The sequence below is a fragment of the Pteropus medius genome, unplaced genomic scaffold (genome assembly GCF_902729225.1).
Source record: "Pteropus medius unplaced genomic scaffold, Ma_sr-lr_union100, whole genome shotgun sequence".
In the NCBI taxonomy this organism is placed as follows: domain Eukaryota; kingdom Metazoa; phylum Chordata; class Mammalia; order Chiroptera; family Pteropodidae; genus Pteropus; species Pteropus medius.
Window position 1 is genome coordinate 47361460 of NW_024344378.1, and position 23390 is coordinate 47384849.

The 23390-nt window shown below is 35.9% G+C and overlaps 1 protein-coding gene across 3 annotated transcripts in view; it reads left to right on the forward strand.

The window, feature by feature from the left end:
• The window catches only part of VCL (vinculin), a 94374-nt gene that overhangs the window by 18948 nt on the left and 52036 nt on the right, over positions 1–23390 (forward strand). For all 3 annotated transcript variants that reach the window (XM_039872153.1, XM_039872152.1, XM_039872151.1), the window contains exon 2: positions 17543–17613. In XM_039872153.1, coding sequence (XP_039728087.1) covers positions 17543–17613 — 71 coding nt within the window. The remainder of the gene's footprint in view (positions 1–17542; positions 17614–23390) is intronic.

A 23390-nucleotide genomic window follows, 5' to 3' on the forward strand; every position in this document is an offset into this window, starting at 1 on the left:
TTCCACTCTGAAATTCTCCATGAAATGGAAGTAGCTATATCTTGTCTTCCATCGAGAGAGATGGGGAAAAAGTGGGTGGTGGAGATAAGTTTCTTGTGTTGACTACCTGCTTTATTGTTAAATTGTTAGCCATTCATAATACAAGTTTAAGTGATTATGAAGTCCACAGAAGAATCTTGAGTTAAGGGACAGAATGAAGTATTCACAAATTGGAGGACTGCCCATGGTATCTTCATAAATAGAGATCTTGTGAGTAAGGCTGCTCTGCTAACATTTATTTAGCCTTAATTGATACACGAAATCTCATATTGGGTTAGAGTAAACAGCTGCTGCCCACGTAGCTTAACACTGGTTCTAAGGAAAGTATGTTGCATCAAATGAGTTTACTTGACATTAAAATTTGTCACTTACATGGTTCATCTGCTGTTTAACCCATCTGATTGTGTTCTCATTGATGTACATGTAAATTGTTTGGCAGTTGGTCAAAATTTGAACCTTGTAGGCACTGGTGGTTTCTCATTACTTAGATCATTTACCAAGAATATTGACATGTTTTAGAAATTAGTCAGTATTTTTTTTACCATAAAGGCAATGCACACTTACTTTTTTTAAAAATAGGAAGCACAGAAAAAGATTCAGAAGAAAATAAAAATCGTCTGAAATTTGACTTTCTGTGTTGTATTTTCTTCCAGTTATTTTTTTTTCAATATGGTTAGAGGAGAGTGGGATGTGAAATTATTAGCTTTTAGTGAAATAGCTGAGGCATATGTAAAATTTCACATGACACTCATGATATTGGGGAACTTGTCTAATGCACTGTTAATGTCTAATTAAGATTGAATCTTTTCGTTAAATCGGGTGTCACAAACTCAGATGCCTGTAGGGCCAAATAGTTAATAAGTGAATCAGGCCAGTTATAGGATACTGGGGAGTAGTAGGGACTGTATGGTAAATGAAAAAATACAGGCCGTGATTGAAGAAAACTACTGCTACCTCCAACTTACTGTTGCCATATGGAAACAGGGCTTCATGTTACCAGATCTTCTCGATATTCAGCAAAATCTAGAAATCTTTATTTCTTTTTAATGTGAAATTTCCCATTTTAAAAAATACTATGCAGGTCAAACAAAATAGATCTGTGGCCATTTGGTCCACACACTGCCATTTGGTCACTCCTGGCATAAGTACTTCTAAATCTTTCTCACAGTTCTCACAAGAAAAGTATATTTATAAAAGAAAACATTTAGAGAGGAGTTTCATAAGAAATTTCCAGGAGACACTTCAGGAACTTTTCACTCTGTATAAACGCTGAGAGGGTCGCCTAGTATAGGGATGGTGCTCACATTCCCACAGGGACTGGGCAGTGACAAAAATGAGTGAAAGGGTCTGGATGTTAAGATTATAGCAAGTGATGCAGAGAGTATATTCCCCATGTGGGACATTTGGGTTCTAGCAAATGGTTTCCTTGGGAATACAGATGATCTGACATGACAAAATCTTTTGATATTTCAAGAGATGTCAGAAATTTGTATCTTTGTGAAATTTCTTGAATTTAACAACAATGGCGGGAGGCGGGGGACGTGGCTAGAAAAACCACCCTTGGCCCAAATGCTGCACAAAGACCAAGTTTTCAACTCTTGACCTAGATCACTTTTTCTCTAAGTATATTCTACAAATCCTAATTACATCATAGGTTAATAGATGTTGTTAAGAAATTAAAAATTTGGGGATTCTAGGAAACATGGAGGATGAGAGATGTCCTCAGATCTCTTTCCTTGAAACAGCAGTAAGCCAAACATCTAAAACACAACAAAAAACACCCAAACTGAACACCAGCATGCCTGAGTGTGGGATCTGTGCATAAGAGCTACCATAGGTCAGAGCCTCAGGTATCGGGCGGTGGACTGGGATAAATAAAGAAGCTGCCTCTCGCAGCCCGCCAGAGCTCCCTGCAGGAAGAGGGGGAAGGGGAGGTGTGGCGACTTCCCTGAACAGCCCTGCCTGGAAGTGCTGTGAGTTCCACGCAGCAGGCAGCAGGGCCCAGTCATTAGGGCAGAAGGCAGAGAAGCAGGATGGGACCGCAGAGAAATAACAGTTGATTTTTACTGTCTGTGGTTGCAAAACTGAGGCTGAGCCACAGGACCCAACTCCCAACTCAGAGGGCTCCTCTCCTCATACGATCACCGCGGAGTCCCAGGGGAATCAGAGCAAACGCTACTGAGACTGTAGCCGACGCTGACAGGGACTGAGGGTAGTGAGCGTGATTAAATATCTACAAGAAAATGAAAAAGGCATTATTTAGGTTTTATATAAAGCAGGGACCCAAGAGACTTAGACGCTACTTACTGGAAACCAAAAGAAAAGCGCCTTCTTGGCAGCAGGCTAAAGAGAGACCATTATATAATAAATCTTTCTGGAAAAACAGCAGAATACATTTCCATTAAAGCCCAGGTGGAGAAATAGTTTATGAACAACCAAAGTGACAAGGTATCTCAGAAAGAAAGAGAAAAATCTCCAGAAAATAAGATTACAGACAGAGAAACATGCGACTTAAATGATAGAGAATTCAGTATGGTATTTCTGAAAAAACTCTGAGTTCAGAAACAAGTCATATCAACAATTTCAGGAATTGAAAAAACAATTAGATGAGCAGAGCAAGGAGATTGAAACCCTCAAAAAGAACAGAATAGATCTTCTGGAGATAAAAATCACATTGAAGAGTTGAAAAATGAAATAGCAAGCTTGGAAAATAGAGTCGACCAAATGGAGGAAAGGTTCAGTGATATCGAAGACAGAAATCAAAAAATAAATCAGAAGGAAGAAGAGAAAAACCGAAGAATGAAAAATAAAGAAAGAGAAATACAAGAACTACCTGATACCATCAGGAGAAGAAACATAAGAATAATGGGCATTATCAAAGGCGAGGAAAAGGCAGGGAATAGAAAGCATTTTCAGACAAATAGTGTATGAGAATTTCCCAAATCTAAGGAATGAACTGGAGCTTGGAATTCAAGAAAACGGAATATCCAATTATTTCAACCCAAAAAGGCCTTGACCAAGACACATTGTATTAAAGTTATCAAAAATCAGTGACGAAGATAGAATTCTCAGGGCAGCCAGGGAAAAGAAAATGGTAACTTTTAAAGGAAAACCCATAGATTATCCTCAGAGTTCTCAGTGCAAACCTTATAAGCCAGAAAGGAATGGAATCAAATTTTAAACTATTAAATGAAAGAACTACCAGCCTAGAATAATGCATCCAGCAAAACTCTCCTTTAGATATGAAGGAGAAATTAGGACCTTTCCAGACAAACAAAAATTGAGGGAATTCTCCACTACAAGGCCTGCAGTATAGGACATACTGAAAGAGATCAGCTCACCTAAAACAAAATGACCAAAAAAATAAAAAATAAAAAAATAATTAGGAGTAAAGTGACTATCAGGCAAATAGAAGCAGAGGAGTGCAGTCCTTACTAAGAACAGGGCATTATAAGCTAAAATAGTAAGAAGAGAATTGCTATAGCAAGATAGTAATGAACGTTCAGGATACATAGGGACAAATTGAGATAACAATGACTGAAAATAGGATTCAAAGATCCAGATTCACAACAGGGATGAAGATAAGGCACGCACAGAAGAAAAAAGATGACTATATATGCATATATGTGTATGTGTGTGTGTGTGTATAACCTTTTCACATTCGTAATGGTAACCACGCACCAAAGATTCAGAACTGAATTATGTAACATAAAACAAGAAAAACCAGAGGGAAATCCCACAAAAGCCAACCAAAATAAAGAAAACAGAAACACAAGGACAAGGAAGCAATGGAAACACCGAGCTACCAGAAAGCAAAAGATAAAATGGCTATAAGAAGACCTCATATTTCAATATTCACCCTAAATGTGAATGGACTGAACTCACCAATAAAATGGCACAGAGTTGTAGAATGGATTAAAAAACAAAACCCAACTATATGCTGCCTCCAGGAGACACATCTCAGTTCCAAAGACAAATATAGACTCAAAGTGAAAGGGTGGAAAATGATATTCAAATGGCATTCAGAAAAAAGTGAGAGTAGCGATACTAATATCAGACTAAATAGACTTCGAAATAAAAAGGTAAAGAAAGATACTGAGGGACATTTGATAATGATAAAGGGAATCATGCACCAAGAAGACATAACACTGATTAATATCTATGCTCCCTATTAGGGAGCTCCGGAATATGTAAAGCAATTACTAACGGAACTAAAGGGAGAAACAGACCAAAGCACTATCATGTAGGGGACCTAAGTACCCCACTGTCGGATATGGACAGATCATCCAAACAGAAAATCAATAAGGAAATAACATCCTTAAATGACATTTAGGTCAACTGGACATAATTGCCATTTATAGAGCCTTTCATCCCAAAACAGCTGCTTATACATTCTTCTCTAGTGCACATGGAACATTCTCAAGGATTGACCATATACTGAGACACAGAGATAGTCTCAACAAATATAAGAAGGTTGAAATCATACTAACCATATTCTCTGATCATAATGCTTTGAAACTAGAGATCAACTGTAAAAAGAAAGTAGGCAGAACCACAAATACATGGAGATTAAACAACACGCTACTGAAGAATAATTGGGTCAGAGAAGAAATAAAAAGAGAGATCAAGAGATACATAGAAACGAATGATAATGATAGTACAACATATCAAAACTTTAGGGACACAGCAAAAGTGATCTAAGAGAAAAGTTCATATCATTTCAAGCCTATCTCCAAAAACAAGAATGAGCCCAAATAAACAACCTAACGCTTCCTCTTAAAAAACTAGAAAAGGAAGAACAAATGAAGCCTAAAGTCAGCCGAAGGAAAGAAATAATCAAAATTATAGCAGAAATAAATGAAATTGAAAACAAAAAAAAACAGTAGAAAAAAATAAATGCAACAAAGAGTTGGTTCTTTGAGAAAGTTAATAAAATTGATAAACCCCTGACTAGGCTCACTAAAGAAAAAAGGGAAAGGACACAAATCAGGGATGAAAGAGGGGAAGTTATGGCTGACATTGCAGAAACACAAAGGATCATGCAAGAATACAATGAAGAAGTATGTAACACCGAATTTAATAACCTCGAAGAAACGGACCAGTACTTAGAAAAATACCATCTTCCTAGACTGAATCAAGAAGAACTGGAAAAATCTAAATAGACTCATCAGCAGTAGAGAAATTGAAACAATCATCAAAAACCTACCAAAAGGTAAAAGTCCAGGACCAGATGGCTTCACCAGTGAATTCTACCAAACATTCAAAGAAGATTTAATACCTATTCTCCTCAAACTCTTCCAAAAAATCAAAGAGGAGGCAACACTTCCCAGCTCATTTTATGAGGCCAATATTACTCTGATACCAAAACCTGGTAAGGATAACACAAAGAAAACTACAGACCAATATCTCTCATGAACACATGCAAAAATTCTAAAGATACTAGCTAACCAAATGCAACAACATATTAAAAAGATTATACACCATGATCAAGTGGGTTTCATCCCAGGGGCACAGCGTGGTTCAACATATGCAAATCGATTAATGTGATACACCACATAAACAAATTAAAAAGTAAGAATCATATGATCATATCAATAGATGCAGAAAAAGCCTTCGACAAGATACAGCATCCATTTATGATCAAAACACTTCACAAAATCGATATAGAAGGAAAATACCTTAATATAATAAAGGCCATATATGACAAGCCCTCAGCCAACATTGTACTTAATGGTGAAAAACTAAAAACCTTCCCTTTAAGATCAGGAACAAGGCAAGGCTGTCCACTGTTGTCACTGTTATCCGATATAACACTGGAGGTCCTGGCGAGTGCATTCAGGCAAGACAAAGATATAAAAGGCATCCAAATAGGAAACGAAGAAGTCAAACTGTCATTATTGGCAGATGACATGATTCTCTATATAGAAAACCCTAAAGTCTCCACAAGAACACTACTAGAAACAATAAGCAAATACAGTAAAGTTTCTGGATACAAAATCAGTGTTCAAAAATCCATAGCGTTCCTATACCTAAAAACGAAGTGTCAGAAAAAAAAATAGAAAAAATAATTCCTTTTACAATTGCACCAAAGAGAATAAAATAGCTAGGAATACATTTAATGCAACATGTGAAGGACCTGTATAATGAAAACTACAAGACTCTATTAAAAGAAATCAGAGAAGATACAAAGAAATGTAAAGATATTCTGTGTTCTTGGATTGGAAGAATCAACATAGTTAAAATGACCATATTACCTAAAACAGTATGCAGATTTAATGCAATCTTCATCAAAATCCATTGGCCTTTTTTTAAAGAAGTAGAACAAAAAATCATCAGATTTGTATGGAAATACGAAAGACCCTAAATTGCCAAAGCCATTCTGAGAATAAAGAACGAGGCTGGAGGCATCACTCTGCCTGACTTCAAATTATACTACAAAGTGACAGTAATCAAAACGGTATTGGCAGTAAAATAGACACACGGACCAGTGGAACAGAATCAAGAGTCCAAAAGTAAACCATATTTATATGGGCAAATAATTTTAGATAAAGAAGCCAAAAACATACAAGGACAGCCTCTTCAATAAATAGTGCTGGGGACACTGGAAAGCTACCTGCAACAGAATGAAACTAGACTGTTGTCTATCACTACACACCAAAATTAACTCAAAATCGATTAAGGACCTAAATATAAGACCTGAAACAATAAAATGCAAAGAAGGAAACATAGGAACTAAACTCAAGGACCTTGGACTTAAAGAGGATTTTATGAATTTGACCTCAAAAGCAAGGGAAGTAAAAGCAAAAATAAATGAGTGGAACTACAGCAAATTAAAAAGCTTCTGCTCAGCAAAAGAAACTGTCAACAAAGTAAAGAGACAACCATTGAATGAGAAAATATATTTGCAAGCAACGCCTCCGATAAGGGCCTAATATCCAAAATATACAAAGAACTTATATGACTCAATAACAACAATAAAACAAATGATCCACTCATAAAATAGGCAGAGGACCTGAACAGACACTTTTCCGTAGAGGACATACAAATGGCCAACAAATATATGAAAAGATGCTCAACATCTCTAGCTATTAGGGAAATGCAAATCAAAACTACAATGAGATACCATGTCACACCTGGTATAATGGCTATAATCAGCAGGACAAGTAATAACAAATGTTGGAGAGGATGCAGAGAAAAGAACCCTCGTCCACTGCTGATGGGACTGCAAATTGGTACAGCCAGTATGGAATACAGTATGGAGCTTCCTCAAAAAACTAAGAATTGATCTACCATGTGATCCAGCAATGCCTCTATTATGTATTTACCCCAAAGACTTGAAAACTCATATCTGAAAAGATATTTACACACTAATGTTCACAGCAGCATTATTCACAGTGGCCAGGAAGGACATGGAAGCAACCGAAGTGTCTTGTGATAGATGACTGGCTAAAGAAGCTGTGGTACATATATACAATGGAATATTACTCAGCCATAAGAAGAGATGAAATACTACCATTTGCGACAACATGGATGGATTTCAAGATAATCATGCTAAGCAAAATAAGCCCAAAAGAAAAAGTTGAAAACCACATGATATCACTTATATGTGGGATATAAACCTAAAAGCAATAAATGAGCAGGACAAACAGAGACTCATGGACATGGACAATGGACTAGTGGTTACCAGAGGGTAGAAGGTGGAGGAGGAGGGGGAAAGTAGATGGGATAAAGGGGGTCAAATAAAGCGGGGAGGAGGAGGGTGAAGTGGGTAAAGGGGATCAAATGTATGGTAGCTGAAGGAAACTGGACTTTGAGTTGTATACACACAATAGAATATACAGATGTCAAATGATAATGTACACCTGAAAATTTTATAATTGTATTAATCAATGTTACCCCAATAAACTTAATAAAAAGAAAATTAAAAAAAGAAATTAAAAATTCTTGGTCAAGTATATTTATAAAATGGTAGATTAAACAATATTAAACAGGTTTCCTGATTGTAGGTTATCTTAGATTCTTAAATAATACCCTGTAAATTCCTAGGAAGACGATAGAGCCCATAGACCCCCACAGTTACAGGTATTGCTCTATCTCTACTCATTTTCCTTACCATCCTTGTCTCTCAGAAGGGGTGGCCTTCTTCCTGGTAAAGGTTAGTCTTTCTACCTGCTCTCCAGTCTCTATCTCTGTCTCTTCAAGGACCTTGCTTCATAATCAGTATCTTATTTCTTGCCTCCTTTCTTTCAGCCTATCATGCTCAGTTTTCTCCTATTTAAACAAAATAATAATCCTTATACCTTATGCAAAAATGAACTCCAAATATATCGTGGACCTAAATGTAAGAGTAGTTTAAATTCTTAGAATAACACATAGAAGTAAATATTCATGACGTTGGTTAGGCAAAACTTTCTCAAATACCTCAGCCATGTGACCTGTAATGACATTTTGGACAATGATGAACTAATGATGGTGGTCCCATGAGGTTATAATGGAGCTGAATTTCCTATAAGAAATGGAAAGATGTGTGGTTTAGTAGAAATTTTTTTCTTTGACAGGAACAACATCTGTGGAGCTTGCCAGTAGCTTCCGTTTCACTCAGCATCTTAGTTTTGAGTGCACAGATTACATCCCAATCAGTCAGCCACTGACCTGTTTCAGCACAGAGGAGCTGGTCCCCCATTAGTACATTTTCAGAGGGTGCTATAGCCCTCCCAGATCTAGTTTGATAGTCTTCAGAGTATATTGCTATAAATACTTTGTTGAGGACCTCAAATCCTGTACAAGGACCAAGGTCCACAGGAGCTATCTTAACAAGTATTTAGTGCCACTACCACTTTAATAAAAGCTTTCTGTGGTGCCGTGGATTTACCCTGTCCCTGTACTTTTAAAATATTTTCAGGTCGTAATGACATAAAGCATAGATAAGTTTTATTTCTTCCATCAGTTCAGTGCCAGAGAGAGCCTTCTGTGCCAGATAGAGTCAATAGAACCCAAACCACATTTGCAAAGTCAAAATATTGAGTTCTCTGTTTTACACCCTCTCTATGTTAAACACTGCTTTTTAAAAATAAATACCACGAAGTTCCATAAATTAACCACTGCTCTAACATGCAAGAGCCAAAAACTACATTGCCACGACAATCCCCTATGTTCTTTATCTCATCTTGATTTCTTATTTCTGCTGATCCTCAGGCCATCTCTCACTCCCTCCTGACAGTCACTATTAAGAGGATCTATGCCTTACCCAGTCAGTTTCTCTTTGATATTTCCAATCATTTGTGCTCATATCCCTGTTCATAGAGCAGCACTGACAGCTTCAATGTTCTACTTCTGACCCTGTAGGAAGGAAGTAGGGGCGGGCTGTGGGGCAGTATTTATAAAGGCCACAGTAGTGCACAGTAATGCCCTAGGCCTTCTCATTCACTCAGAACTCTGACTCATGCAGAGCATCTTCCAGTCCCTCAAGCTCCATTCGTGGTAAGTGCCCTATATAGGTGTGCCATTTTTTGTCTTTTATACTGTGTTTTTACCGTATGTTTTCTGTGTTTAGATGTTCAGATATAAAGATACCATCATGTTACAGTTGCCTATAGTATTCAGTACAGTAACATTCTGTACAGGTTTATAGCCTGGGAGCAATAGGCTATACCATATAGCCTAGGTGGGTAGTAGGCTATTCCATTTAGGTTTATGTAAGTACACTCTATGATGTTTGCACAACAATGAAATCACTTAATGATACATTTCTCAAGATGTATCCCCATCATTAAGTGATGCATGACTATATAACAAAAGCACAAGCAAAAAAAAATTAAAAAAATAGATAAATTGGATTTCATTCAATTAAAAACTTTTGTGCTGTGAAAAAATACTTCAAGAAAGTGAAAAGAGAATTCATAGACTAGGAGAAAGTATTTGCAAAACACACGTAACCTAATTAAAATATGAGTAAATTATCTGAATTTCAAAGGAGATATACAAATGATCAATGAGCACGTGAGATGCTCAATATCATTAGCCATCAGAGATATACCAATCAAAATCAGAGTGAGACACCAATGTACCTAGGATGGCTATAATTTAAAAAGAAACAAAACAGATAAGAACAAGTGTTGTTGAGGATGTGGAGAAATTGGAGACTTCATATATTGCTGGTGGGAATGTTAAATGGTCCAGCCTCTTTGGAAAATAGTCTGGCAGTTCCTCAAGCCATTAAACAGATTTATTTACCATATGGTTCAGTAATTCTGCCCCAATAGAAATGAAAACATACATCTACACAAAAATATATATACTAATGTATGAACATTATTCATAACAGCCAAAAAGTAGAAATGATCCAAATGCCATCAACTGATGAATGATAAAATGTGATATAACCATACAGTGGAATATTATTTGGCAATAAAAAGCAATGAAATACTAATACATGCTACAACATGATATAAGCCAGTCACTAAAGATTGCTTATTATATGATTTCATTTATATACAATATCCAGAATAGGCAAATCTATAGAGACAAAGTAGGTTAGTGGTTGCCTGAGGCTGGATATTGGTGGGGAAGGGTTGGGAATAAATGAGAGGAGAGACTGCTAATGGGTTTCTTTTGGGGGTAATAAAGAAGTTCACAGTGATAATTGCACAACTCTGTGAATGTGTTAGAAACCATTAACCTCTCTGGCAGTTGTCATTATTGACTGTTCTTTCACTTTCTTGAAACTGTTTCTTTGGCTTTCGTGACACAATTCTACCATTCCCTCTGCTTCTCTCAGATATTTCTTTCTCAGCTCTTTTCACCAGCTTATTCTTCTACCAACTTGCTCTCCCACCAGCTGGTTATCCATTGGTGATGGTGGGTCTTGATTTCATTTATTGTCCAAGGTTTTTGGAATCACCTGATTGCTTGTTACTATGTAATCTATTTGTTCAGCCCAGGCAAGTAAACTGAGGAACCATCTATTCAGTTGCTTATTGAACATTTACTTATCTACATCTAAATATTCTATGAGTACTAACTAGTTTTCTTCTCAGATTTGGTGTTCCTCCTGTTGATTGACTAAATGAACTAAGAAGTAAACTTTTTCTTTCTAGTTTTCTTCCCTCTGGTTCATTCTTGCTGCTGATTTTTCTTGTTGAAATGCTAGAAATAATGTCTTTTGCTTAGAACCATTAAATAATTTCCTATTGCTTAGAGAATAAAATCTAAGCGCAATAAAGTCTTTCTGTGTCCTCCTTCTGCTTCTCCAACTTTCTATCTTCTCCTCATCTCCTCTCTACCCAATACCCTGTGTTCCAGCCGTGTGCATCTGTATTCCCTTAACTGGCTGTTCTCACCAATGTTGCCCCACTACTCCTTTCTTCCCCAAATCCTATTCCTTCTGGAGAACTTTTATCGGCCTTCCTAGAGTATCTTTTCTTCTGTGAAACCTTCCTATCTCACTGACACAGAGCTGAAACTTGCATGTAACTCTATAGCACGCTATACTGAGTAACAATAATTTCAGTATTTTCTTGTCTGTGAAGGGCAAGGACTGAGTCTTGTTTTTGTATCCTCATCATACACAGTGTTGTACACATTTCCTACCACATAAAAAGTACTCAGTAAGTGCTTGATTAAGTGAACAAGTGAGTTGGAAACCAGAGAGGTTAAGAATCCTTGTTTTTCTGTTATGCGGCCTTTTAAACACTCTGGCATATCATCTGTGAATGATACGAAAGGTACCAGTGAGGGGGGTGGATAGATTAGAAGTCCATGACCACTGCAGGAAAACAAAGGTGTTGCTGATGATAGGTCACATACGTTATTACCCTTGTATGGACACAGTACATATCAGAATGGCTGTTCAGTATAATGGATTGATCAGGCTCATACTTATGCCATAAGAAACATTGATTTGAGCCAGACTAAGTACAGGCAGATGGATGCACATTCCCTTGTCTGGTCACAATCAATTGGTCACAGTCAATTTGCCCTGTAGCTTGGCCCACTGTAACTTTAACTGTAAGTTAGTCTTGCGTTTTCATTATTTGTATCTTTTTGTCCAAATACATTAAAAACTCTGTTGATTACCATCTCCCTGCCACCCTTTGAATATACTGCTCTATAGTTAGCACTTACACTGTACAAATTGATAACACAAGTCTTCCCTGCTGTGTTTCATCTTCCTGTTTTCTTAGTCTAGCTAAGGTAGACATCTATATTAACATATTTTTTAGTCCAGATAGTGACTTGAATCAACCAAGCTTTTTTTTTTTTGCTGGAGAGAAACCAAACCTTTGTATATTACCGAACCAAATCGAATAGATTGTGATAAAAGAAGTGATAATAACAGCAGTGGAAGACAAAAGGCCTCTCGCATAGAATTTTGAACTAAAGTCACAAATTGAACAAAAGCTATTTAGATTAAGTGCTGAACAAAGTAAGAGCTCTTCAAAAGAAACAGGGCTTCCTGCCAAGCCCCTAGAAATGCCCCCGGGCCTCTTACTCATTCACAGCCATTATTTCAGTTTATGTCTAAGGATGCTTTATTTCTTGTCTCATTCTCTTCCCACCACCTAGTGGACACATAGTTGGCACTTGCTGCCTCTTTATTGAATTTAATGGAATTGGGCTCAAGAGTGAGAAGTAATTCTCTGAAGAAGAAAATAAAAGAGAAGTAATGTTAGCAGTGAATAGAACCAACAAATCTGAGTTTCAGCAATGGGATAAACTTTGGAAAAAAATAAAACGTATCTGCTATAAAGTTAGATTTCTTTGAAAGGGTTGTTCTTAAATGCTGACCTGGAAAACCTGCTCAGAGCTTAGACTATAACTAAGACCTGTATGTCATTCTTCTCCCTCTTACCCCCACACCGCCCCACCCCGCCATGCATATGTGGGTTTTAACCCTTTTGTATAACATAGGCCTTTTTTTCAGAGGGAATAAGATTTATTTTAAGGTTAAAAAACATCAGGCATCTAGTTTCATCTCACAGTCATAAAATGTAAAATATACAGGAATTAAGATCGTTTAAAATTTATATTTATTAATCATTTTATATGTGTTCTGTTTCCAAAAAGAATTTGAGGTAGGAAATGAGGACTTAAGGTAGAAAAGGTAAAGGTGAATTTCCTTTATCAGAGAGCTAAAATGGAGTTTGGTCAGCCCACAGTAGGCAAGTGAGGAGACACCTAAAGAGATCACATAGTGTAGAAGAAATATTTGAGTAATAATTTAAGGTCACATGGCCATTTATTAGCTAGGTTGGAACTAGAAACCAAGTCACCAAATTCCCATGTGTGGGCTCTTAACATGTCTGTAGCAAAAACATTTGGCTTAAGCAGCCAAGCGTTTTGATGACCTGATGTGGAACAGGTTCGAGAACCATCTGTCAAGATTATTACCATCCTGCTTGTTTGCAGAGTAGTAATTTTTTAGGAATCATATGCTTCTCCATACTAAGGCTGACCTCCAGAAATAATGTTTTTCTACAAGCCACGAAGATTGTTGCTAGTTAACAAAGAGCATTTTGTAAATTAATCCCTTTCTTAATTGTTCTACTCTTTTTATTTAGAAAAGGTAGATGCTATAGATGGTGTTCTGATGGTGTGGGGAGGGAGGAGGAAAGTACATTTCCTGTGATCTCCTGGTTGATGGCTTAAAAACATGAAGATTGTCTTTGGCCCTCCTCGATATGCTTGGCCATGTATTCACAAAAGAGAAGATTTTCTCGTCCTGCTGTCATTAGAAACTGGCTTCTTTGGAAGCTCTTGACTTGATACTTCAGTGATAGAATACTGAATTGGAAAAATCTAGAACAGAGGGTGACAGCCTTTGAATAAATGGGCACTTTAAGTTATGTAATTCTCTCTGCCTTCATTTGGCATAATATAGCCCTTCCTAGGCTTACTCAAGCTTTCCTTTTTAGCCTCATTTCCTCTGCTGAAGCCACACCAGCCTTCCTTTCTTGTCAAGTCAATCATGTGCTCAAACACATCTGAGCCTTTGCCTGAGCTCTTCTTTCTGCTTGGGCTGTCTGATCCCTCTTTTCCACCTGGCAACTCCTGCCTTTCCAGGCTCAGCTCCTTTCTTTTATGAAGAAACCATGTAGCAAAGGCAAAAATGAAAATTAATCTAGCAGCTGTGTGAAAGAGCGAATTAGCAGAAGGAGGTGTCTAGAGGCAGCAAAACCAGTTTTAAGAGACAGTTCAAGTCCCATAGATCTGAGCTGTCCAATATGGTAGCCACTAACCACATGTAGTAATTTAAATTAAAATTATTTGAGAGAAGTCAATCTGAAAAGGCTACATACTGTATTTTTTCAACTATACCACAATTTGGACAAGGCAAAACTATGGAGACAATAAAAAGATCAGTGGTTATCAGGGGTTTGGGGACAGGGAGGGATGAATAGGCAGAGCATAAGATTTTTAGGGCAATCCTCTATGATACCATAATGGTGGGTACACGCCATTATTTGTCAAACCCATAGAATATACAGCACCAAGAGTGAACCCATCATAGTAATGTAAATGATGAACTTTGGGTGATTATGATGTGTCAGTGGTAGGTTCATCAGATGTAACAAATGTACCACTCTGGTGGGAGATGTTGATAATGGGGCAGATTCTTGGTGTATGGGAGCAGGAAGTGTTTGGGAAATATGCGTATCTTTTTACTGTTCAATTTTACTGTTAACCTAAAACACTGTAAAAAATGGTTTTAATTAAACAATTTTAAGTTAATTAAAATTAAATAAAAGTAGTTCAGCTCCTCAGTTGCACTACTCACATTTAAAGTGCTCAATAGCCACATGTAGCTAATGGCTACCGTATTGGGTAACACAGTTTAAATAAAACGTTTCCATCATAACAAAGTTCTATTAGACAGCATTGCCAAAAATCAACTCCACAAATAAAAATGGCATTCATTCTACGTAATCATGTTTTATGTGTTGTGCTTTAAAAATGGGACCATTCATTGTACTTGACCTAATTCTATACTGAGTGTATTGAAGATTGGAGCATTTGTGGATACTGTCACTGCAAGTATGAATGCAGCTTAGAATAATAAATCAGAGTTAGTGCCCATCACTTAAATATTTAAAAATAGCTTTTAAATAGGTAGCCCTTGAGTATGTTTTATTATCTGTTTCTCTTTAGCTGCCTACCTCTACCTTTACAAAAGAGACAAAATAATTAAATAAAATTCATTCTTTAGTGATTACCTCCACTGAGGTCAGAATATTTGCTATTTGCAAAATTGTTTTAACAGTTTTGCCTGGTGTACTCATGGTTGTTTTATTTTTTCATGAAAAATCTTTGCCATATGTTGGCCGTCTAGCATTGCTGTCTTTGCAGACATTTTATTTAATTGACCTGCAAGTTATTTATTTTTCTTTCCTTCCCACCCCCTGTTGACTCCCCAGGCCCTATGCCACCCAGCCCAAGAGCAAGTCCTGTTCTACCTCCAAAAGAACTAATTCTCCATTTCCACTTTCAGGTCTTACTTTAAGTCACTGTCACCTTTCCTCTAGATGACTGCAGTAGCCTCCTAACTGGTCACCTTGCTTTCCCTTGCCTGCTAAGATCACTTCTTGTCACAGGCAAAATGACCTTTTAAAAAGAAAGTCAGATGATATCAATCTCCTGCTTCCTATTGTACTTAGAAAAGATTCCAAACACCTTAATCTGGCCTAAAAGGCTCTTTGTGTCTGGCCTTTGCTTTCTTACCCAACGTCATCACTATACCTTCCTCCTCACTGAGCTTCAGCCACACTGGCCTCTTTATGGTTCCTTGAATATGTATATGTGTTCGTGTGTGTGTGTGTGTGTGTGTGTATCTAGATGTGAATATCCTTCTAGGCCCTTTATACTTAATATGAGTTAGTGACTTCGTTGCTGAACATTATTTTTTACTTCATGAAATCATGGCCAACAGCTTTTTGAGTGGTTGATTTTAGTTGGAAAATACAGTGAACAATACATCTGGAAATATTCTGTCATGTTTTGATCTGAGAAACTCTACAGAACCAGCTGCTGATTTAAAAGGCTTTTATTATGATACAGACAGTCTGTTGTCTACAAAAGCACTGGCTATTACACAGTGGTATATGTGTGTTGCTCTTTTTCTGAGCTATTAACTTGAGAGAAAAACACTTGTACTCATTAACTTATGCATGACTTGTATTCCCTGAGAATAGTTTATTGTGTTATTTCTTTAGCTGCTTTACTGTGCATTTAGGGACTTTTTCTTACTTTTTTCTTCTTTAAACTTAATCAAAAGTTAAATGGTTAAATAGTAGGATTTAGAAAATTTCACAGATTTCTGCATCAAATGTGGTTTATATTTATGATTTAACATTCTTAGGTAGCTTTATATTGATAAAATTGTGAATTTCATCATTCACTATATTAAAGTTTACTTTTTCTAGAATACTTTATAACATGTAATATAGTGAAAGAAAAATTGACCTCCAAGCCGTACATGGGAATAATTTTGAAGAAAGGGTGTATGTGTACCATTTGTGGTATCATAAATACATGTGCACATACACACAATCTGGTTTAACTTTTAATATTTAAATATATTTTTAAATTTATTATTTTTATTCTTCCTTTTAAATGAAATATGTCAGAAAATTTCCCATAGTGCTGAGTCTTTATAACCATTGTTTTAATGGCCCCATTGTACTCAATCTAAAGAGACATCTTAATTTACTTAATTGTTCCTCCTTGTTGGATATGTTATTGTAAAAAAATCTGAGCTTTCATAACTAACATGATAGTGAATACTTTTGTAAATATTATTATTACCACATTTGGTATTATTGCTTATAGTGTGTATTCCCATAAGTGGAATATCTAGGAAGATATGCCATTTTTTATATCTCAACATGCACTAACAAATGATTTTCAAAAGAGAATATACCAGTTTATATTGCCACCAGCAGGGTATAAAACTATTTTGTTGCAGCATTTAGCATTATATATTTTTTCTTTTTAAGTTGTTCTACAACTAGGGAAAAATTGTTGATTACTAGTGCAGTTATGTATTTTCACGTTTGGTTTTAGTTTCAGAGTCATAATTGCTTCACATGTCTTTCCCAGTTCAGTAACATCAATTTTTTTCTGTATAGACATTTTAGCCTACCCTACTTGATTTAGGTACTTCATGTAGTCTTTTAGAGATGTGGCAGTTTGTTAATTAAACGTACATACATCCCACATATATATTCTCAATGATGAATTTTTTTTTTACTCACCGTATTCAATGATGCCTTCATATTAGTTACTCTGGAGAAGGGTTAATACATTGCGTTTGTACTCCATATTGTTATCAAAGTATATTGTGGAAGCATGTATGGGAACAATCTTGGTAATTTCAAAATATGCAGAAATTTTATGTGAATCCATAAACTTCAGTGATAGAGTTCCTATAAAATGTATGTTTTAAATATGTCGAAGTAATAGTTTTAGGAGTCTGGGAATTTAAATTGCGAATCTTTCTCACCTGTAGGTTGGAAAAGAGACTGTTCAAACCACTGAGGATCAAATTTTGAAGAGAGATATGCCACCAGCATTTATTAAGTGAGTAATTATAACATTTTTCTGTTGCTAAGCAGAATAATCCTCTTCTTAGGAAAGAAACGTAACTGATTCTGAGAGCAGTTTTTTTGTTTTTTTTTTAATATAAGGCTGTGTTTACAATTGAAATGTCATCTTCCAACATTTAGATTTTATACTGTCGATTTTATTCACTGGTGTCAGGCATTTTAAACATAATTATTTTTAATAAAATCATCACTTCTGAGTTTTGTTTTCTAGAATGGAAAGAATTCCGAAATATTCTGATCTTAGCATGCATGAATCTGAATTACATACTAAACACCTTTGCTTGGTGATAAAAGAATAACAGTAGATAAAAGCTTTAAAAAACAGTTGCATTTTAAATTTAAATTAAATTTACTTATCACCTAATTTTCCTACAAATAATTTTCAGGCATTTTGTCCTATCCTGTATATAAGTAGAGATACTAACTTTTGATTAGTTAAAACTCAGGTTCTTGATTATATTGTGTTTGATTAATAGCTTTGTTTTATATGGCAGTCAAGTCCTAGGTAAAAGTCAAGTCTGATGCATAATTCAATTAAAAAAAAGTAAAACCTCTACAGGTCAGTAAGAATGAGATAAGTATTCAATTACAAAAAGGAGGCAAAAGATTTTAATAAGCACTTCAAAAGAGAAGAAATCCAAATGGTCAATAAACCTATGAAAAGGTACCCTTTATCATCGGTGATCAGAAAAATGCAAATTATTCTATTATAAGCCCCTAAATTATGAAGTCTGATAATATCAGTTGTTGGTGAGCATATGGAGCAATTGGAACTCTCATACACTGCTGCTGGGAATATAACTTGGTATAGCCTCTTTGGAGAGGAGTTTGGCATTAATAAAATAGAAAGACAATTTCACTCTCAGGTATGTTCTGTAGAGAAACTTATGTCCATGTATACGAGGATCCATATAAAAAAATATTGATATTGCCATTGTTCATGTTGACCCCACTGGTCTATCTACAGTAGAATGGATAAAAACAGTCATGGTGTGGTCATAAATTGGAATATTAATAAAGTAATAAAGGAATGAGAATTTTTCACTTTAAAATGGTTAAATGAATTTCACTTCAATTAGAAAAAAAATTGAGGATGATAAATGAATGATTGATAGGTAGTTAGGTTCCATTTATGCAAAGTTCAAGAACATTGTAGAAATGAACTGTGTTGTTGGGGATGTCTGTTTATTTGGTAAAATGATAAAGATGGGTAAGGAAATCATAAAAGTCAAGGTAGTGGTACCTCTGGGAAGAAGGAAGAGGGGTGTAAATGGGGGAAGAAGCACACAGGGGCTTCTAAATTGGTAATAATGTTCTATTTCTTGACTTATAGTGTTGAGTTACATGAGTGGTTGTTTTATAATTATTCATTATATTTTATATTATAAATATGTTTTGTGCAATTTTCTGTATGTATGTTATATATCACAATTTTAAATAAAGCGAGAACTGTTCCTTTATTTTTATCTTCCTTATGTTCTGTTATTTTCATTTAACAGATGCAAAATTTCACCCATATTGATGTCTTCTTATTTCTAACTTACTTGACTGGGTGTTTCTATAGAACCATGTTTCTGTTAGTTCTGCAAAATGTTCATGTGTTAGGAAGTAAGGTACCAGAAGCATCTGTTTTTTGTAGAGCCTGTTTTGTGGGAATATCTTTTTCGACTTGCTTTCATTGAACTTCGTGACTTCCAGGGTGTCTTACAGTTCTAACCAATACGAGCCTATTTTGTTCATATGCCATTTCATCAGCATGGTAACATTAAGAGGAATCCTGTGTCAGCAAACATTTGAATTAAACTTGCATTTACCTTACATGAAAAACACAGCTCCAACTTGTACCTGTTTGCCCCTCATCCGCTGGAATGTACAGAGGGTGGTGAGATAGCATACAGGAGTTTTTAACATCACGTGGGTAGTTAGACTACATGACCCTACAGAAAGTTCTTTTAACTTTGACATTAAGGTCTTTGAATGTCATTTGATTGGTAAGTGAATTTCTTCAGTAAACTTATTCTGATCATTCCCAGAGATAAACTCTTAAAATATGCTATGTGCTCTCATAGGCTTCCTAGGAGACTTAGAAAAATTAGGAAGTGTGCCCTAGTTGTGATAACATCTTTCAAAAAGTAGGTAGCTTTAAAACAAAACAAAACTTCATTGATCACCCTTGGTGGTAACTAAGACACCAACCCCTTATTCTGGTAATTTAAAGAAAAGAATTAAACATTTATCCTACTTTTCTAAAAGGTTCATCAAAAAATTTAAAATAGAACTACCATATGATCCAGCAATTCCACTTTTGGATATTTATTCAAAAGAAATGAAATCACTGTCTCAAAAAGATATCTGCATCTCCATGTTCATTTTTTTTTTCTTTTTTTTTAATAATAGCCAAGACATGGACACAACCTAAGTGGTCTATCAATGAATGAACGGATAAAGAAAATGTTATATAAAAAATGGAATATTATTCAGCCATAAAAATAAGAGAAATCCTACCATTTGCAACAACGTGGATAGACCTTGAAAGCATTATGCTAAGTGAAATAAGAGAAAGACAAATGCCATATGATCTCACTTATATTGGAATCTAAAAATAAAAAAAACCCCAAACTCATAGATACAGAGAACAGATTGGTAGTTGTCAGAGAAACGGGGTGGGGTGGAGGGGGGTGTGTGGATGAAGTGGGTGAAGGTAATTAAAAGGTACAGACTTCCAGTTATAAGATGAGTAAGTCCTGGGGATGTAATGCTCAGCACGGTGACTGTTGTTAACAATACTGTATTCTACATTTGAAAGTTGCTAAGGGAATAGATCTTAAAAGTTCTCATCACAAGAAAAAAATTTGTGTAACTAACCTGCCTTTCTGTACAGACTATATTTCACTATAGCCTAATAGCCCTAGTTGATGAGGGTAATTCTCACCACTAAATGTGGAATAAATGACAGAAATAGAAAGTCATCATTGTGTAACTTTGAATAAAACCACCGATTTTGGTAAGGATCATCGATGGATGAAACCATTCTGAGGTTTTAACCTTTATTGTACCATGAAGAAAACCCTAGTTTCCTTGGGGTGTCAGGGAAAAATATTGTTATGATAAATTAAAATTTTACTGAGCAGTGTTTAAAAAGTACATAATATGCTATTCTCTGACATGTTACCTGAAAATAGCCTTAAGCACAAAAACAATATGGCTGTGGTTGTCAGACATATCTGGGGGCATAGAAATATTCTGCAATTTAAAACATGATGGCTCTTAATGCTTTTCTTGCTTTTCTTTAGAATGCAAAATAGAGGAGAAAATAACTTTAATAGATGCCTTGACTGGGGGGAGGGGACAGAGGGGAAACAGATGGAAGCAATTAATGACATCCTTGGAACTGTTGAGTAGGACATTCTTTTGGGCTGTTTGGTTGATGTTTGGCAGTTTCCAGGGCAAGACAGACTGAAGCTTCCTCTGTCATCCACTTTTACAAGGATTTTTAAATAGTGTATGCTTTGGCAACACTAAAGAATAAAATAAGTTTTAAATTTTTATTCTTAGATTAATCCCAACTCCTAGAATGTTAGAATGTCAGGGCTACAGAAAACGGAAGACGTGTTCTGCAAATAGATTCATACCTAAGAAATCTGACATATAATTTAGATACTTTTTATGACATTTTCAGAATTTTTGACATTATCAGGATTTGGGGGGGTCTCAAAAATCAAATAGTCTATTTGTGTGACTGGCAATTAAGGGCATGTTGTAATGTTGGAGAATGGTTTACTATCAGTTAAAGATTATATAGTTGAGTTGTAATTGTTGATAAGTAACTTCCAATGCTTGGGCAATTTCTTATTGTAAAAAGGAGAGCCATTTTAATATAGATCAAGATTTGCATGTCACAGGAAGGCTTTTTCTTGAGGGAGCAAGAGTTATCTGATCCCTGACTGCACTGGCAGATCAGAGTTTTCAATTTACTAATTTTACCCAAGATTGCATTAATAGCCACACTGTTGCACAAGAGGTGTAGGATTGCATGATGATTACCGTAGAAACAGCGTCAATCTTCATAGACTTCAGGAGTGCTATACTATTAAAATAATGGTTTGACTCATCCTATAAGAAGTCATTTGTTCCTTTAGAGATTATCAGCAGGGGATTCAGCTGCTATACTCCATGTTTGCATTTTGCAGCATTATCATTGATCATCATCAGGCAGTAGCAGTAATATGTATATGCATTTGATTGATTAATTGCTTTCTATGCGTTTAGCATGCTAAGTGCTACGTAGAACAGCAGTTCTCAGCAGTATATTATGAATGATCACTGGTAGCTGTATTTCAAGTTATTTTTTAATAGTAATGAAGTGCCAAAGTTTGTAAATGCTCTATTTTACTTTTCTAAAAAATAATCGAGCATTTTCAAGGTCACATTTACAATAACATCCCTCTCATTCCCAGTCTCTAGATATTATTTTTTTCTTTTAACTTTTACTGAAATGTGATATATTCATTGGCTTTTTATTATGCTTTCTTTAGTGGGAGAAAAATTAGTGGAATTACAGCTTTTGTGGCTAGAAATTGTGCATAATCCCAGGTACGCCCGTGGGGGTATGTCATATATGTGAGTTTTATTCTTCTGTGTATCGTGGAGGAACAAAGGTGAAAAACTGCTGCTGTAGAGAGATTTTTAAAAAATCCCTTAAGAAGTTTCAAATTAAATAGCTGTAATGCAGACTAACTTTACAATAGAAATTCAGAGAAAGGGTGCTATCATTGCAGGTAAGAATAGTAGAAAGAAGCTTCGCGTAGGAAGTGAGACTTGGGATGATAGATGCTGGAAAAAAGGAAAAACTTTGGGTGGGGAAAGGTATGGGGAGACAGGAAAATACTCTGGGTGGATTGAATGGCATGAGCAAGTCATGGGGGCCTGTGAGGAGAGGAACAGTCGTGTTAGGGAGTGGCAGGAACTAAGATAGATAGCTTAGGCCAGGTGATAAAGGCTCTTGAAAGCCAGGTAGAGGAATTGGGCATTGGGCATGAGAGAAGCTTTGCATTTCTTGAGCAGTTGAATGACAGGGTGAAAGTGGTTTTTCAAGAAGATTCATAACCAAATACAGAATGAAACAGGTGCTAGTGAAGGAAAATAAGCTATATGTCAAACTGAGCAGATTAATTTCTGTCAGTGTGGATTTGTGTCAGATTGATTCCTCAGAAGTAAAAATGTTTATGGCAAACTATTTGCCTTGGAGAAATTGCTATTGCAGTATGCAATGCAATTTCATTCTTATGCGGTGGAGTACAAATGAATAAATAGAAGGCAATTCTTGGATGTTATCCAAGGGTGTTCAATATGTGAACATATCAAAAGGTGTCACTTGTGAGGTAGCCTTATGGTATGAACTCAAAAAGGGCATAATGTGCTTTGTCTGTTGGCAGGCAAATGACAGTTTCATTTAGAACTGTAAGTGTTGTTACTTTGTCTCAGTGCTGCTATGAACAGTCTGCTTGAAATCATAAAACTTGGATTGATTCACTGCTTGGACTATTTTTGAAACATATTGTAATGTCTAGGCCTATCAAATAAAAGAATGTTCCTAAAATACTGTGTGAAAGGGTGTATGTACTATTGGCAATCTACATAATTGCTATTAATCATATTTCCTAGGAAACTGCCTTGTTTTAACCCTTAAACTTTATTAGTTAAGCATAGTTACAGTATATATTTGTATGATTTTCATGTTGAACAATATTC